The sequence below is a fragment of the Ranitomeya variabilis genome, chromosome 1 (genome assembly GCF_051348905.1).
Source record: "Ranitomeya variabilis isolate aRanVar5 chromosome 1, aRanVar5.hap1, whole genome shotgun sequence".
NCBI lineage: Eukaryota > Metazoa > Chordata > Amphibia > Anura > Dendrobatidae > Ranitomeya > Ranitomeya variabilis.
Window position 1 is genome coordinate 227000344 of NC_135232.1, and position 18945 is coordinate 227019288.

At 44.7% G+C, this 18945-nt stretch overlaps 1 protein-coding gene across 3 annotated transcripts in view; it reads right to left on the reverse strand.

Annotated features, from left to right (window-relative positions):
- The window catches only part of MPHOSPH9 (M-phase phosphoprotein 9), a 135724-nt gene that overhangs the window by 17222 nt on the left and 99557 nt on the right, over window positions 1–18945 (reverse strand). For all 3 annotated transcript variants that reach the window (XR_013223417.1, XM_077293195.1, XM_077293194.1), the window contains 5 exons: window positions 18747–18905; window positions 11116–11288; window positions 10371–10529; window positions 10156–10276; window positions 9941–10029 (listed from right to left, as the gene is read on the reverse strand). Coding sequence is in view for 2 of the 3 variants with exons in the window: in XM_077293195.1 (XP_077149310.1) it covers window positions 9941–10029; window positions 10156–10276; window positions 10371–10529; window positions 11116–11288; window positions 18747–18905 (701 nt within the window). In the remaining variant the exon portion in view is untranslated. The remainder of the gene's footprint in view (window positions 1–9940; window positions 10030–10155; window positions 10277–10370; window positions 10530–11115; window positions 11289–18746; window positions 18906–18945) is intronic.

Here is an 18945-nt window from a genome sequence, read left to right on the forward strand (position 1 = left end):
TGTCGCCCGGTATCAAGATCCACAGGCAATCGCCGTGCATGCACTAGTTCTGACCTGGAGCCAGTTTCATCTCCCATATCTGTTTCCCCCTCTGGCACTGCTCCCGAAAGTAATCAAGAAAATCAAGTCAGAAGGAGTGCCAGCTATTTTGGTTGCCCCGGATTGGCCGCGGCGGTCATGGTACGCGGACCTGGTACAGCTTCTCGCCGGAGCTCCGTGGCGGGTCCCTGACCGTCCAGATCTTCTATCTCAAGGGCCGATTTACCACCAGAACTCTGGGGTCCTGCATTTGACGGCCTGGCCGTTGAATCTTGGGTGTTAATGCAGGCCGGGTTCTCCCAAGAGGTGGCTGATACCATGATCAGTGCCCGAAAAAATGTTTCGGCTCGGATTTATTATCACACTTGGAAGGTTTTTCTTTCATGGTGCAGAGAGCGAGGGTTGCCTCCTCTGCGTTTTTCCGTTCCAAATATTCTTGCCTTTCTCCAGGCAGGCCTGAATTCAGGGCTGGCTCCAAGTACTCTTACGAGGCAGATTTCAGCCTTATCAGTCCTTTTTCAGCATAGGATTGCTACTAACCTACAGGTAAAGACCTTTTTTCAGGGAGTCGCTCATAAGGTCCCGTCTTATAAAACTCCTTTGGAAGCATGGGACCTTAATTTGGTCTTTAGGGCTTTACATGATGTTCCTTTCGAACCTCCTCAGGAGGTTTCCTTAACTTTCCTTTCCTCGAAGGTCGTATTCTTAGTGGCCATAACTTCCATAAGGCGGGTATCAGAGCTGGCAGCCCTTTCCTGTCGTGCCCCTTTTTTACGGTTCCATCAGGATAAGGTGGTGCTCACACCAGCGCCCTCCTTTTTGCCGAAGGTTGTTTCCTCGTTCCACATTAACGAGGATATAGTTCTTCCCTCTTTTTGTCCGGCACCGACGCACCGTGTGGAAAAAGCTCTCCATATGTTGGACCTAGTGAGAGCGCTGAGGAGGTACATTTCTCGAACAGCTCCCTTTCGACAGACGGATGCTCTGTTTGTCCTCCCAAAGGGTCGTAGTAAGGGATTCGCGGCCTCGAAATCTACCTTGGCCAGTTGGATACGTTCAGCTATTCAGGAGGCCTACCGCGCCAAGGGCATGACGGTCCCGGCTGGAATCAAAGCCCACTCCACTAGAGCAGTGGGGGCTTCCTGGGCGATTCGGCACCAGGCCTCAGCAGAACAGGTTTGCAGAGCCGCGACTTGGTCTAGTCTGCATACCTCTGCCAAACATTACAATGTTCATTCCCAGATCTCTGCAGATGCAAGTCTGGGTAGGAGGATTCTTCAGGCAGCAGTAACGCACTTATGACGACAGCTGCTTGGATAATTATAACAGGTGAGTTAATTCCCCACCCAGGGACTGCTTTCGGACATCCCACTGTCCTGTGTCCCCAATGAGGCGAAGGAGAAATAGGGATTTTTGTGTTACTCACCGTAAAATCCTTTTCTCCGAGACGCTCATTGGGGGACACAGCTCCCTCCCTGGTAGCCTGATGGCTGCTTTTGATTCCGAATTTTATCAGGCAGTAGGTCTTTTCTAGACATAAGTTTTCTGTATTTATGCTGTTATACTGTTCCTCATTTTTTGTTCTTCTACTGCTTTTGCACCAAACTGGATTCTCTGGTAGCCAGTGTCGGGGTGTATACGACGGAGGAGGAGCTAAACTTTTTTTATGTTTACTTAGTGTCAGCCTCCTGGCGGCAGAAGCATACACCCACTGTCCTGTGTCCCCCAATGAGCGTCTAGGAGAAAAGGATTTTACAGTGAGTAACACAAAAATCCCTATTTTTGTAGAAAAAATGCGATTTTTTTTATTTTCACGGCTCTACGTTATAAACTTCTGTGAAGCACCTGGGGGTTTAAAGTGCTCAAGACACATCTAGTTAAATTCCTTAAGGGGTCTAGTTTCCAAAATGGTGTCACTTGTGGGGGTTTCCACTGTTTAGGCACATCAGGGGCTCTCCAAACGCGACATGGCGTCCGATCTCAATTCCAGCCAATTCTACATTGAAAAAGTAAAAAGGCACTCCTTCTCTTCCAAGCTCTGCAGTGCGCCCAAACAGTGGTTTACCCCCACATATGGGGTATCAACGTACTCAGGAGAAATTGCACAACAACTTTTGTGGTCTAATTTCTCCTGTTACCCTTGAGAAAATAAGAATTTGAGGGCGAAAAGATCATTTTTGTGTAAACAAATGCGATTTTTTATTTTCACGGCTCTACTTTATAAACGTCTGTGAAGCACTTGGGGGTTTAAAGTGCTCACCACACATCTAGATAAGTTCCTTAAGGGGTCTAGTTTCCAAAATGGTGTCTGTAATAATTATAGGGGATAACTCAGGAGACTCTTTGCATGGAACAAGACAACTACAGGACACAGTTTTATAAGTGGTAAAGTCTGTATTATCACACGGTGATTCAAACGGGTGCAGAGAGAAACTCAAGTCCACAACACTTGGTGTAAATATTAAACGCAGCTTAACAGTCTATAGGGAACTTCAGAGAAAATGCAATCACACAGAAAGTCTATGAAGCACAATTATTCTTGAGGATACTTGACACGAATAAGTCCTTGTTTTAGTCCAAACACAGATAGCTATGCTTATAAGGCAGTTTAAATAATATCTTAGCACAACCAGGGAGGCCTGGGTAATAGTCTCAGGTTTTTGCAGAGCAGCAACAGCTTACATGTCCAGCAAATGCAGATGGAAGAAAACACGAGCAGCAGATGAAGGAGGATAACTGGAAACTGGTGTATGCAGCAGAAACTCAGAGCAGAGTAGCAGGATCACCACACAGGTTCACAGGAGCAGGTATATAGCCAGGGAGTCACCAGGGTCAGGAGCTGGATGCAGGGCAGAATACTCTAGCACAGACTGAAGGCTGGGGTGGAGTTTTATAGCAGGAAGACACAGTGCACATGAGACCAAAGACGCCATCTTGGAAAAGGGCAGTAATGCACAAAAGTTAATAAAAATGTTCAGAGTCCTGACATTACTCCCTCCTTAGAAGCGGCCTCAGGACGATCCTGGACCTGGTTTCTCAGGGAATGTCTGATGAAAACGAGAAATCTTCTGTTGGGCATTGATGTTTTCCACAAGAGTCTTCCTCAGGGGAATATCCCTGCCATCTTATCAGATATTGGAGCCGATTCCTGCGAATCCTGGAATCAATAATTTCCTCCACCACAAATTGTTCTTGCCCATCAATCACCACAGGCTGCGGAGGTGGCACAACACATCCCTGGAAGGTATTAGGAGATACAGGCTTTAGTAAAGATACATAAAAAACTGGGTGTACCTTCATAGTCCTAAGCAGCTTCAGCCGGCAGGCCACAGAGCTCACAATACCATTGATCTTGAAAGGGCCAATGAATTTCTGTCCAAGTTTTTGTGAAGGAACGTTTAACTTCAGATTCTTAGTTGCTAACCACACGGAATCTCCTACCTTGAACATGGGTGCAGGTTTACGGAATCTATCAGCCGATCTCTTATAACGATCTTGAGCTGTGGTCAGGGATTCCTTCAGAACCTCCAGATTTTGCCTCATCGCAGTCAGCCTTTCCTCCACTGCCGGAACCGGAGAATTAATTGGAGACCTAGGTAAGATACACGGATGATAACCCAGATTGGCAAAGAAAGGAGTGAACTTAGTGGAGGCGCTCTGAGAATTGTTGTATGAAAATTCGGCTAATGGCAGTAACTCCAACCAATCATCTTGGAGATGGATGACATAGCATCTTAGGTATTGTTCCAACGTCTGGTTGGTACGCTCAGTCTGACCAATTGTCTGGGGATGGTAAGCGGAAGAGAGACAGACATTAATATTGAGTGCAGAGCAAAACCCCTTCCAGAATCTTGAAGTGAACTGTACTCCACGGTCAGAGATGATCTCATCCGGGACCCCATGCAGCCGGAAGACATTCTGAATAACCAAGTTCACTGTATCCTTAGCTGAGGGGAGGCCGGTGCATGGAACAAAATGAGCGGCTTTAGTCAGGCGATCAACTACCACCATGATCGTATTCATGCCCCCCGATGTAGGCAGCTCCACAATAAAGTCCATTGATATGGACCCCAAGTGTGGGACGGAACAGGTAATGGTTGCAGGAGACCCGTAGGTGCCACACGAGGAGTCTTGTAACGAGCACATACGTCGCAAGAGAGAACATAGTCCTTAGTATCCTTCAGGCAAGTTGGCCACCAGAAGAATCGGCTCAGGAACTCTTGTGTCTTCTGTAACCCCTGTGACCAGCCAACTTGGAGTCATGGACCAACTTGAGGATCTGCAGACGGACGACCTCAGGGACGTAGATACGTCGATCTCTGAACCACATGCCACCCTTAAAGACAAGATTAATATCCACAGGTGGGTTGGCCAGAAATACATCACCGTCATAAGCCTCCCTGCACTCCTTCCACAAGTCCTGATCGTGGATAACTCGGATGAAATTGGCATCAGATAGAATGGTCTTGGACGGGGCTCCAGGTACGGAATCCACAGCATTGATTCGTGATAAAGCATCAGCCTTCCCATTACGAGAACCTGGACGGTACGAGATAACAAAGTTAAATTGATTTAAAAATAAGTTCCAACGAGCCTGATCTAAGGAACTCTAAATTGCGATGGTCAGTTAGCACTATGATCTGTTGTGCAGCTCCTTGCAGATGATGCCTCCATTCTTTGAAAGCCGCAATAATAGCCAGCAATTCCTTGTCTTCCACGTCGTAATTCTTCTCTGCTGAGGTTAGTCTACGGGAAAAGAAAGCACAAGGATGTAGCAGACCCTTCTCTCCAGTTCTTTGGGAGAGAATAGCCCCCAAAGCATTATCAGAAGCATCCACCTCCACAATGAAAGAAAGTGTTGGATCTGGGTGTATCAACAGCGGTGCTGAGGTGAAACAGATCTTAAGCCGATTGAAAGCTTCTTGAGCCTGTGATGACCACTTAAAGGGCTTTTCCTTCTTTGTCAAGGAAGTAATGGGACGGACAATATCAGAAAAATTTCGAATGAAGCGTCTGTAGACATTTGCAAAACAAACAAAACGTTGGACCTCCTTAACGTTCTTGGGTACCGGCCAGTCAAGGATAGCCTGAATCTTACCAGATTCCATGTTCAGCCCCTGGGGAGAGATGATATAACCTAAGAACTGTATCTCAGAACGATGGAACTCGCATTTCTCCGGCTTAATATACAGATGGTTCTCTTTCAGACGTCTTAAAAGTTTTGACATTTTTTTTCATGTTCCTGTAGAGAGTCAGAAAAGATCACCACAAACTGGTCCAACAAATCTCTGAAAATGTCATTAGCAAGGTGTTGAAACGTTGCATGGGCATTACAAAGCCCGAAGGGCATCACAAGATATTCAAAGTGTCCATACCGGCATCAGAATGCTGTCTTCCACTCATCCCCTGGACGAATACGCACCAAATTATAAGCCCCACGAAGATCCAGTTTAGAGAACAGCCTAGCATGGCAGACTCTTTCCAGTAATTCGGGAATCAGAGGCAAAGGGTAACGGTTTCGTATGGTTACCTTATTGAGTTCCCGATAGTCAACACAGGGTCTCAGGGTCCCATCCTTCTTTTTTACAAAAAATATAGGTGCCCCTGCTGGTGAGGAAGAAGGATGTATGAAGCCTTTGGCCAGATTTTCATCAATATACTCCTTTAAGGCTTGAAGCTCAGGGGCCGCCAAAGGGTATACGTTACCAAAAGGAATAGCTGCCCCAGGAAGCAGCTCAATGGGACAGTCATAATGCCTGTGTGAAAGAAGCTGATCTGCATTCTTCTTGTCACAGATGTCAGAGAACTCTTTATATGCTGAAGGTAAAGTAAATACCTATACATGTGGTTCTGTAGCCGTGGACTCAGGGACAGGTTCTGTTAACGCTGAGTTGCTCCTTGTTGGAAAGATAATCTCCTTGGTCTCCCAGTTGATAATTGGGTTCTGAGAACGCAACCAAGGAATGCCTAAAATCACAGGAAAATGAGGAGAAGAAATTAGCAAGAAAGAAAGTTGCTACTGATGATTAGGCTCCAACAAAATTTCAAGGGGTACGGTCTCCTGATCCACAGGCCCAGAGATTAAAGGTGACCCATCCACTGTTTCCATGGTAATTGGAGAGGCTCCTTGCTGAATTTCAATACCATGTTCCTTGGCAAATGCGATATCCATGATATTGCCACCTGCACCAGAGTCAATCATAGCTGCACTGGAAATCCACTGTCCTGAACACAGGATCATAATAGGGAGAGAACAGTGAGAGTTCTTCTCCTTCAGCTCCTTGGAGGGTGAAGTCATAGAAAGTGAATGGAATACAGCGTTTAAAGGCAGGCTACATTCAGATTCATCATCATAGTTGTCATATTCTCCTACCGCTGCTAGCACCTTGTTAGGCCGCTTGGGACACTTAGAACAGTTAATTAAAGGGAACCTGTCACCCCCCCCCAGGCGTTTTTAACTAAAAGAGCCACCTTGTGCAGCAGTAATGCTGCATTCTGACAAGGTGGCTCTTTTAGTTCTCGGTGCTGCCTTGCGCAGGCGCAGTTTGCGCTGCCCGTCCGTCCTCATATGCAGTCTAGCTGACTGCGCCTGTGCGGCCGCCCTGCCTGTGAATCCCAGCCCCGCAATGTGAATAAATCAGAAGACACTGCGGGGCGGGGATTCACAGGCAGGGTGTCCGCACAGGCATGGTCAGCTAGACTGCATATGAGGACGGACGGGCAGCGCTCACTGCGCCTGCCCAAGGCAGGAGAAAAGAGCGCAGGAGCCGGCTCATTTCAAAACAGAGGCGAGGAGGCGGCGCCCGGCGCCAAGAAGATTTGAGTGACGGCTGTGTGGCGTCTGCAGCAGGGGGGGAAAGGTCTGCCTCCTTGACTGAAGAAAAGGTATTTAGGACAAATTATTATTTGGGCAGTTACAGCACCCAGAACTAAAAGAGCCACCTTGTCAGAATGCAGCATTACTGCTGCACAAGGTGGTCTTTTAGTTAAAAACGCCTGGGAAGGGTGACAGGTTCCCTTTAAAAAGTGGTCAGACTGACCGCAGTAGAAACATAGACTTTCACGAAGGCGATGCTCCCGGCGCTCATTAATCTCGCGCCTCTGAACGGAATCAATTTGCATGGGCACCTCCCGAGAGGTTTTACCTGCAGGCTCTTTGGAAGGAAGGGAAGAGTTAGAAATACGGTTATATGCAGCAAACTTCTCCTGCCTATGCTCAGTAAGGCGAATGTCTTTGCGCACACAATGCTGTATAAATGTCTCTAGCTCTTGTGGTGACTCAGAGCGAGCTAGTTTATCTTTTACAATACTAGACAGACCCCTTTTAAAAATAGGCAATTGTGCATAACTGTCCCAATTGGTATATACCGCTAATCTACTGAATTCAGTAGCATACTCAATAACAGAACGTTTAGCCTGACGTAAAGACAATAAAGCAGATTCAGCAGTTGCACGGCGATTAGGATCATCAAACATTAATGCCATAGCGGCCAAGAAATCATCCAAGTTATTTAACCGTGGGTCACGAGACTCAATCATCGGATTAGCCCAGGCGAGCGCTCGTGAGGTCAGCAGCATTATTACACACAATACTTTGGATCTATCAGTAGGAAAACGGTCAGCATGCACATCAAAATATAGCATGCATTGATTCACAAAGCCACGAAATTTGTCGCGATCACCATTAAATCTGAATGGGGGCAACCTAGGTGGGCTAGCTGGTGGCGGTTGCCCAGAGGGTAAAGTCGCTTGTGCAGCTATTTGCGTGCTTATGTCCTGAAAAGCCCGTCCATACTGGGACTCTATGCCAGTAAGTTTGTTTTCCTGGGCTGCCATGCGGGTGCTTAAGTCCTGCAAAGTTTGTCCAAACACTTGTTGATTGTGTTCAATGCTTCCAAACTTCTTTTGCAGACCTTCCACATCTTTCTGCAGTGATTTAATTATGGAAAACACCTGCTCTAATCTGCTTTCTGCAGTCATTGTTCCAGCAGTCTCCTCTTTTCTGGCTAGAGTATCCTGTAATAATTATAGGGGATAACTCAGGAGACTCTTTGCATGGAACAAGACAACTACAGGACACAGTTTTATAAGTGGTAAAGTCTATATTATCACACGGTGATTCAAACAGGTGCAGAGAGAAACTCAAGTCCACAACACTTGGAGTAAATATTAAACGCAGCTTAACAGTCTATAGGGAACTTCAGAGAAAATGCAATCACGCAGAAAGTCTATGAAGCACAATTATTCTTGAGGATACTTGACACGAATAAGTCCTTGTTTTAGTCCAAACACAGATAGATATGCTTATAAGGCAGTTCAAATAATATCTTAGCACAACCAGGGAGGCCTGGGTAATAGTCTCAGGTTTTTGCAGAGCAGCAACAGCTTACATGTCCAGCAAATGCAGATGGAAGTAAACACGAGCAGCAGATGGAGGATTACTGGAAACTGGTGTATGCAGCAGGAACTCAGAGCAGAGTAGCAGGATCACCACACAGGTTCACAGGAGCAGGTATATAGCCAGGGAGTCACCAGGGTCAGGAGCTGGATGCAGGGCAGAATACTCTAGCACAGACTGAAGGCTGGGGTGGAGTTTTATAGCAGGAAGACACAGTGCACATGAGACCAAAGACGCCATCTTGGAAAAGGGCAGTAATGCACAAAAGGTAATAAAAATGTTCAGAGTCCTGACAGTGTCACTTGTGGAGCGTTTCCACTGTTTAGGCACATCAGGGGCTCTCCAAACGCGACATGGCGTCCGATCAATTCCAGCCAATTCTACATTGAAAAAGTAAAACGGCACTCCTTCTCTTCCAAGCTCTGCGGTGCGCCCAAACAGTGGTTTACCCCCACATATGGGGTATCAGCGTATTCAGGAGAAATTGCACAACAAAATTTATGGTTACATTTCTGTTTTTACACTTGTGAAAATAAAAAAAAAATGGTTCTGAAGTAAAATGTTTGCAAAAAAAAGTTAAATGTTCATTTTTTCCTTCCACATTGTTTCAGTTCCTGTGAAGCACGTAAAGGGTTAATAAACTTCTTGAATGTGGTTTTGAGCACCTTGAGGGGTGCAGTTTTTAGAATGGTGTCACACTTGGTTATTTTCTATCATATAGACCCCTCAAAATGACTTCAAATGTGATGTGGTCCCTAAAAAAAAATGGTGTTGTAAAAATGAGAAATTGCTGGTCAACTTTTAACCCTTATAACTCCCTAACAAAAAAAAATGTTGTGTCCAAAATTGTGCTGATGTAAAGTAGACATGTGGGAAATGTTATTTATTAACTATTTTTTGTGACATATCTCTCTGATTTAAGGGCATAAAAATACAAAGTTTGAAAATTGCAAAAGTTTAAAAATTTTCGCCATATTTCCGTTTTTTTTCCATAAATAATCGCAAGTAATATCGAAGAAATGTTACCACTAACATGAAGTACAATATGTCACGAAAAAACATTCTCAGAATCAGCAGGATCTGTTAAAGCGTTCCAGAGTTATAACCTCATAAAGTGACAGTGGTCAGAATTGTAAAAATTGGCTCGGTCATTAAGTACCAAATTGGCTCTGTCACTAAGGGGTTAAGGATAACTTTAGGCGTAACGCCTGTTGTGCGTCCAAGGTTCGCTCGGTGCTGCTGCTACATTGCAGTGCAATGCAAGTAATTGGGGTTGCATTGTGACCCTGTATGGCGACAAGAAGCTCACAAGAAGTCCAACCTTGTTGGATTTTTGGTGACTTGCTTGTTGCAATGCTATCTCATTCACTTGTACTGTGCTGCAATATGGCAACTGAACCTAGCAAACCTTGCCTGCGCATCAAGTATTGGGGCCAATGTCACAGTGTAGCCCAAGTTGCCAAGTAACCCTAGGTTAAAACAGATATGCTGCCATAAACTTACCTTCGGGGTCCTCCGGGGACATGAACTGCAGTCTTTTTCTTGGACTCTGATTTTTAATTGGTGATGAATCCACCCAAGGCACATCAAACCTACAATAAAGTGTATTATGTCATTCATGTAGGTTCTCAAAGACATGACTGAACACAATGAAGGTGCAGCCAAATTTGTAAAAACAAATTATAAGTATCGAAACATCAAGTAAAATTAATCAATACCTTGTCACATTGTCCTCCTCACTACATAATAACTGGCTTAATCCTGGAGAGAGGTTTTCGCTTGGAGAACGCTTAGGACTATATTTTACAGCCACTGCTGTTAACATCAATTCACGTTTTGCTGTAAAAGGAAAAGAAAACAAGGTCAGATTTTGGTGAAATTAGACATATTTTATTATAATGCACATTAGTAAAAAAAAACACATAACCCTTACTTGGTGTACTAACAGCTCTGCGATTTGATGGTGGAAGTGAAGATGATCGTGGCCCACATGGAGAGCTAGGCAGCCGCTGTCGTTCTTTACTTTTCTCAGGAGAACCACGGGGGGTATAACAGTCACTGATGCCCATCAGGTGTCTCTTGGAAGACAGTTCTGTAATATTTAAAAGCAATAAATATCATCAACTAAAACATTCAGCTCAGTCCATTCTGGATATCACAACTTGCTTTAGCTTATCTAGGATGGTACGTTAATCTGGGTCTAAGGCGACATTCACACATTCGTGTATCACAGTCCGAGAACAGACCATGATTCAGAGACCAGTCACGGGTCTCCTGACCTGAGCTTGACATTCTCATAGGCATATATGCGGCTGTAGAGTTTGGGTCAGGAGACCCGAGGCTGGTCAGTGAGTCACGATCTGTGCTCGGACCTTGACTCATCGATTTGTGAAGGCGGCCTAATAATGGAGTGACCTATTATTGCCAAGCATAACTATGCGGACGTGCCATTCAAGAATCTGGGAAAGCTAAGTGTAAAGTCTGTAATGACGGACATATTGACTGTCAGCAACATTTCATGCTGAACGTTGTGTAAGCCCTACCCTGGTTAATTCTGCACAGAGCTTCACTCTCGTAGGTTTCTTGTTTAACATGGACAGTTTCTATTGCAATAAATAAGAGCCGACACAGACTTGTTATATGCTTGTACATGGAATATGTTATCAGCCTAGACTTACTATGAAAAGCACTGTCTTTATTTGTAAAGGTGCTCCAAATTTTCATCTCCTTCTCTTCTTCATAATCTCTTAATGCCTTCAAAATAGGGCTTTCCCCAATGCTGCGGATTTCTGTTTTAGGTTTAGATGCCAAGATATCATGCACAGCATCCTTTTCTGGAGGAGAATGGTACCTTAATAAGATTTGAAAAATATATCAGTCCTGGACTGTAAATTACACAAGAATAATGTGTTGTAGCAATTTATCTTAATGTACCGTTTTGGACCCAAATCTTCAGAATAAATGTCAGCTGATCAAAAACACTCCCATGGACAACAGAAACGGCCTCTGTTCACATTTGCTGAAAGATACATTCAGACCCTCTGCTGCAAATACAGTCTCACCTGATTTGATGGGAGGATCAGTGCTGCATGTGTTCTTCCCATTACAACAACTGACACCATGACAAAACCCAAATATTCCCTATTGCAAGTCAATAGGTTTTCATGGTATACTACATAATATTATGGAGTCAGCAAAGGATGGAGTCACGGATCTTGTGTGTGCAACCCAATTTTTATGCACACATCTCAAAGGAAACCCAACATGTGATGTGGCAATTCTGGGGGGGCTGCGTGCTTGCATTTTTAGGCTAGGGAGGGTCCAATAACCATACACCTTCTCAGCCTGATATTATAAGCCTGCAGCTGTCTGCTTTACCTTGGTTAGTTATGAAAAATATTGGGGGATCCTACATAATTTTATTAAAAATATTTATTTAATAGGTTAAATAATGCTTAACACCCTTTAGTGTCACATGAAAGTCACTATAGAGTGAAAGTTTATTATATGCAGGGACTTGTGAAATTATGTGTATAGGATATCTATATATTCTCTCTCTTTATTACAGTTATCTATTCTATATCTGTAGAAGACATTGCTTTATTTATTTATTTATTTTATTAAAATTTGCTTTAAGGTTGTTGTCTGGTCCAAATTGATAAGTCTGCAGTCACTTTATGTGACTGCAGAGTCATGAATCCCTACAGTGCAAGAACTGCGCTTTGGTTATTCGCTGGTGCCTGAGTCAGGACCGAAGGATATGTATGAGGTATACATACTCCCTGCCAGAGTTTGTCCAGTGGGCGTGGCCTCGCTCCATACAAGTGTATGGAGCGAGGCCACGCCCTCTAGTCGGCAATGCCCACTGGACGGGTGCATTACTAGTCGGGGCATGGCCTCGCTCTATACAAGTGTATGGAGCGAGGCAGTGGGCACTGGACGGGCTCTGGCTGGGAGTATGTATACCTCATATATACCCTCTTGTCCCGGCTCAGAGAGCGGCAAACCCCTGGAGCGCACAGTGCGAGTGCTGGGGGAATTAGTAAGTCTGCAGTGACACAAAGTGACTGCAGACGTATGGATTTGGACCGGGCAACCCCTTTAAATTACATAGAAAATTACAGTATGTAAAATACGATGTTAAAAACGCATGTCATACTAATAACATTTGGATGTTAGGTGAGGAAAAAAAATAATAAAAAAAAATCGCACCTTCGCATGACATAAGTTGAACCATACTGATTCCACTCATCCAACTCTTCAGGAGCAACATCGGAGCTAATTTTTTATGCTAATGTGAACGAGCCCTTAACCCCTTCATGACCCAGCCTATTTTGACCTTAATGACCTGGCCGTTTTTTGCAATTCTGACCAGTGTCCCTTTATGAGGTAATAACTCAGGAACGCTTCAATGGATCCTAGCGATTCTGAGTTTTTTTGTGACATATTGGGCTTCATGTTATTAGCAAATTTAGGTCGATAATTTTTGCGTTTATTTGTGAAAAAAAAAAATGAAATTTGGCGAAAATTTTGAAAATTTAGCAATTTTCAAATTTTGAATTTTTATTCTCTTAAACAAGAGAGTTATGTGACACAAAATAGTTAATAAATAACATTTCCCACATGTTTACCTTACATCAGCACAATATTGAAAACAAAATTTTTTTTGCTAGGAAGTTATAAGGGTTAAAATTTAACCAGCGATTTCTCAATTTTACACCAAAATTTAGGGACCACCTCACATTTGAAGTCAGTTTGAGGGGTCTATATGGCTGAAAATACCCAAAAGTGACAACATTCTAAACACTGCACCCCTCAAGGTGCTGAAAACCACATTCAAGAAGTTTATTAACCCTTCAGGTGTTTCACAGCAGCAGAAGCAACATGGAAGGAAAAAATGAACATTTAACTTTTTAGTCACAAAAATGATCTTTTAGCAACAATTTTTTTATTTTCCCAAGGGTAAAAGGAGAAAGTGGACCCTGAAAGTTGTTGTCCAATTTGTCCTGAGTACGCTGATACCCCATATGTGGGCGGGAACCCCTGTTTGGGCGCACAACAGGGCTCGGAAGGGAAGGAGCGCCATTTGACTTTTTGAATGAAAAATTGGCTCCAATCTTTACCGGATACCATGTCGCGTTTGGAGAGCCCCTGTGAGCCTAAAGATTGGAGCTCCCCCACAAGTGACCCCATTTTGGAAACTAGACCCACTAAGGAACGTATCTAGCTGCACAGTGAGCACTTTGAACCTCCAGGTGCTTCACAAATTGATCCGTAAATGTGAAAAAGTACTTTTTTTTCACAAAAAAAATTCTTTTAGCCTCAATTTTTTCATTTTCTCATGGGCAACAGGATAAAATGGATCCTAAAATTTATTGGGGAATTTCTCCTGAGTACACCGACACCTCACATATCGGGGTAAACCACTGTTTCGGCACATGGCAAGGCTTGGAAGGGAAGGAGCGCCATTTGACTTTTTGAATGAAAAATTAGCTCCAATCGTTAGCTCACACCATGTCGCATTTGGAGAGCCCCTGTGTGCCTAAACATTGGAGATCCCCACAAGTGACTCCATTTTGGAAACTAGACCCCCCAAGGAACTTATCTAGATGCATAGAGAGCACTTTGAACCCCCAGGAGCTTCACAAATTGATCCGTAAAAATGAAAAAGTACTTTTTTTTCACAAAAAAATTATTTTAGCCTCAATTTTTTTCATTTTCACATGGGCTACAGGATAAAATACATCGTAAAATTTGTTGGGCAATTTCTCCTGAGTACACCGATACCTCATATGTGGGGGTAAACCACTGTTTGGGCGCACGGCAGGGCTCAGAAGGGAAGGAGCGCCATTTGACTTTTTGCATGAATAATTAGCTCCAATCGTTAGTGGACACCGTGTCGCGTTTGGAGAGCCCCTGTGTGCCTAAACATTGGAGCTCCCCCCACAAGTGACCGCATTTTGGAACCAAGACCTCCCAATGAACTAAACTAGATGTGCGGTGAGCAGTTTGAACCCCCAAGTGCTTCACAGAAGTTTATAACGTAGAGCAATGAAAATAAAAAAATCTTTTTTTTTCCCCTCAAAAATGATTTTTTAGTCTGCTATTTTTTATTTTCACAAGGGTAACAGGAGAAATTGGACCCCAAAAGTTGTTGTCCAGTTTGTCCTGAGTACGCCGATACCCCATATGTGGGGGTAAACCACTGTTTGGGCATGCGTCGGGGCTCGGACGGGAAGTAGTGACGTTTTGAAATGCAGACTTTGATGGAATGGTCTGCAGGCATCACGTTGCGTTTGCAGAGCCCCTGATGTGCCTAAACAGAAGAAACCCCCCACAAGTGACCCCATTTTAGAAACTAGACCCCCCAAGGAACTTATTTAGATGTGTGGTGAGCACTTTGAACCCCCAAGTGCTTCACAGATGTTTTCACGGCTCTACGTTATAAATAAAAAATCTTTTTTTCCTCAAAAATGATTTTTTAGTCCGCTATTTTTTATTTTCACAAAGGTAACAGGAGAAATTGGACCCCAAAAGTTGTTGTCCAATTTGTCCTAAGTACGCTGATGCCCCATATGTGGGGATAAACCACTGTTTGGGCGCACGGCAGAGCTCAGAAGGGAGGGAGCACCATTTGACTATTTGAATGCGAAATTGGGCTGGAATCAATGGTGGCGCCATGTCGCGTTTGGAACCCCCTGATGTGCCTAAACAGTGGAAACCCCCAATTCTAACTCAAACACTAACCCCAACACACTCCTAACCCTAATCCCAACCCTAACCATAACCCTAACCCCAACACACCGCTAACCCTAATCTTATCCCTAATTCCAACCCCAACCTCAACCATAACTCTAATTCCAACCCTAAGGCTATGTGCCCATGTTGCGGATTCGTGCAGATTTTTCTGCACCGTTTTGGAAAAATCCGCAGGTAAAACGCACTGCGTTTTACTGCGGATTTCCTGGGTTTTTTGTATGGATTTCACATGCGGTTTTACACCTGCAGATTCCTATTGAGGCGCAGGTGCAAACCACTGCGGAATCCGCACAAAGAATTGATATACTGCGGAAAATACAACTCAGCATTTCCGCACGGTATTTTCCGCACCATGAGCACAGCAGATTTGCTTTTCCATAGGTGTACTGTATGGTACTGTACACCGCACGGAAAACTGCTGCGAATCCGCAGCCAAATCCGTACTGTGTGCACATACCCTGATTCCAACCCTAATTCTAACCCTAACTCTAATTCTAACCCTAATTCTAACCCTAACCCTAGTTCTAACCCTAATTCTAACCCTAACCCTAATTCTAACCCTAATTGCAACCCTAACCCTTGCCCTAACCCTAACCCTAGTTCTAACCCTAGCCCTAACCCTAGTTCTAACCCTAACCCTAGTGGAAAAATAAAAATAAATATAATTTCTTTATTTTATGATGTTCCCTACCTATGGGGGTGATAAAGGGGGGGCTATTTACTATTTTTTTTTATTTTGATCACTGTGATAGGATGTATCACAGTGCTCAAAATAAATGAACGAATCTGCCGGCCGGCAGATTCGGCGGGCGCACTGCGCATGCGCCCGCCATTTTGCAAGATAGCGGCGCCCATCCTGGAAGCCGGACGGACACCGGGAGGGACCCCAGGACTCGGTAAGTATGGGGGGTGGGATCGGACAGGGGGGCGCCGGACAGGAGGAAGGCAGCGGGGACAGAACGGAGGGGTAGGAAAGGCTGACAGAGGCATCAGATCGCCGCTGTCAGTGTGTGTGTGGGGGGGGGGGGCAGATCGGGGTCTCCAGCCATGTCCAGCCGGTCCGTTACCGCTGCCATTAACCCTGTGTGAGCGCTGACTGCAGAGGATTATTTAGCGGGCACTGACTGCGGGGAGGAAGGAGCGGCCATTTTGCCGCCGGACTGTGCCCATCGCTGATTGGTCGTGGCCGTTTTGCCACGACCAATCAGCAACTTGGATTTCCATGACAGACAGAGGCCGCGACCAATGAATATCCGTGACAGACAGAAAGACAGAAGGACAGAAAGTCGGAAGTGACCCTTAGACAATTGTATGGTAGATTAATTCCCTGAACATGGTTTATACTTTAGGAAATAAGGGGAGAGGAAGCCAACAAGGAGCACTATGTAGCACATATAAGAATTGTGGCATAAGGATCATCTTGATAAGATTTCCTTTACCTATAACTGATAGCGGGAGTTTGGACCAGGCATTCACCTTAGATCTAAATTAATCTAACAAAGGGCCTACGTTTACTGTTCCATATTCTTTAGGCTTCGCACTAACACAGATTCCCAAGTATTTAAACTTGTCTACAATGTGTAACTGAGATTGTTCCACTATTGGAGGATGGGGCGGAGGATCTGCTGGCATCAGGACAGATTTATTCCAATTAATTGATAAACCTGACAACCTTCCAAAGTCTATCATGATTGACACTATTGTAGTGAAACAAATCCTATATTACACATATAAAGGTTTATACCATCATTTCAGTCACCACAATTACCCCTTATAATTTGGAGCCATGACACCTCTGTGATGCATTGAAAGCTCTGTACACATGACAATCAGACAGAAGCTGGACTTGTGGGAAAACATATAAACGAAAGACTGAACAAATAAATGTGTCTGCTCGAGTGTACTATACAACTTGCTGCTCTCTTCAATCTTGATCTAAAGTAATTTCAAAACTCAGGACTTGAATAGGTAGTCGAGTATACAAAACAGATCACATGCACCCAAGAAGCTTCTCTCCGAAGTAATGCCATTAGATATACAGAAACAGCTCTAAATACAGCAGGAAAAGTGATTTTAAATAAAAAAATGGTTTTAATCAAATAACTGGAACACTATTATTTTTTAAGATGACCATGTACAATGTACTGTATATACTCGAGTATAAGCCGAGATTTTCAGCCCAAATTTTTGGGCTGAAAGTGCCCCTCTCGGCTTATACTCGAGTCATGATCGGTGGTGGGGTCGGCGGGTGAGGACTGTCATATACTCACCTAGTTCCGGCGTTCCTGTCGCTCCCCCTGCCCGTCCCACGGTCTCCGGGTGCCGCAGCTCTTCCCCTGAGCGGTCACGTGGGACCGCTCATTAGAGAAATGAATAGGCGGCTCCACCTCCCATAGGGGCGGAGCCGCCTATTCATTTCTCTAATGAAGCGGTGCCGGTGACCGCTGACAGAGGAAGAGGCTGCGGCACCGAAGACCAGCTGTCCGGGGGAAGGAGCGGGACGCCGGGAGCAGGTAAGTATTACATATTCACCTGTCCTCGTTCCACACGCCGGGCGTCGCGCCATCTTCCCGGTGTCTCTCCGCACTGACTGTGCAGGTCAGAGGGCGCGATGACGCATATAGTGTGCGCGCCGCCCTCTGCCTGATCAGTCAGTGCAGAGAGACGCCGGGACGGGACGCTGAGGAGCTGCAAGCAAGAGAGGTGAGTATGTCGTTTTTTTTTTTATTGCAGCAGCAGCAGCAATGGCACAGATTTATATGGAGTATCTATGGGGCAACGGTGCAGAGCACTATATGGCACAGCTATGGGGCAACGGTGCAGAGCACTATATATATGGCACAGCTATGGGGCAACGGTGCAGAGCACTATATGGCACAGCTATGGGGCAACGGTGCAGAGCACTATATGGCACAGCTATGGGGCAACGGTGCAGAGCACTATATGGCACAGCTATGGGGCAACGGTGCAGAGCATTATATATATGGCACAGCTATCTATGGGGCAACGGTGCAGAGCATTGTATATATGGCACAGCTTTATGTGGAGTATCTATGGGGCAACGGTGCAGAGCATTGTATATATGGCACAGCTTTATGTGGAGTATCTATGGGGCAACGGTGCAGAGCATTGTATATATGGCACAGCTTTATGTGGAGCATCTATGGGGCCATAATGAACGGTGCAGAGCATTATATGTGGCACAGCTTTATGTGGAGCATCTATGGGGCCATACTGAACGGTGCAGAGCATTATATGTGGCACAGCTTTATGTGGAGCATCTATGGGGCCATAATGAACGGTGCAGAGCATTATATGTGGCACAGCTTTATGTGGAGCATCTATGGGGCCATAATAAACGGTATAGAGTATCTATTTTTAATTTTGAAATTCACCGGTACCTGCTGCATTTTCCACCCTAGGCTTATACTCGAGTCAATAAGTTTTCCCAGTTTTTTGTGGCAAAATTAGGGGGGTCGGCTTATACTCGGGTCGGCTTATACTCGAGTATATACGGTATGTGGCATAAGCGCCAGACACCAAGACTCACCTGTTTTGTTCATACATTATGTCTTGTTTCCTCTCCATCTCTTTGGCTTTGTTATCAAGTGGCTGGTTAGTGGCAGCGCCCTCGGCTTCAGAAGTCAGACATTTACGGGCTGCTACATCCACATCATATGAATTAGTACTTGGGTGTAAAATTTCATTACTACGTGAATAAAAGCAATAATAAAGACTTACAAAACTGT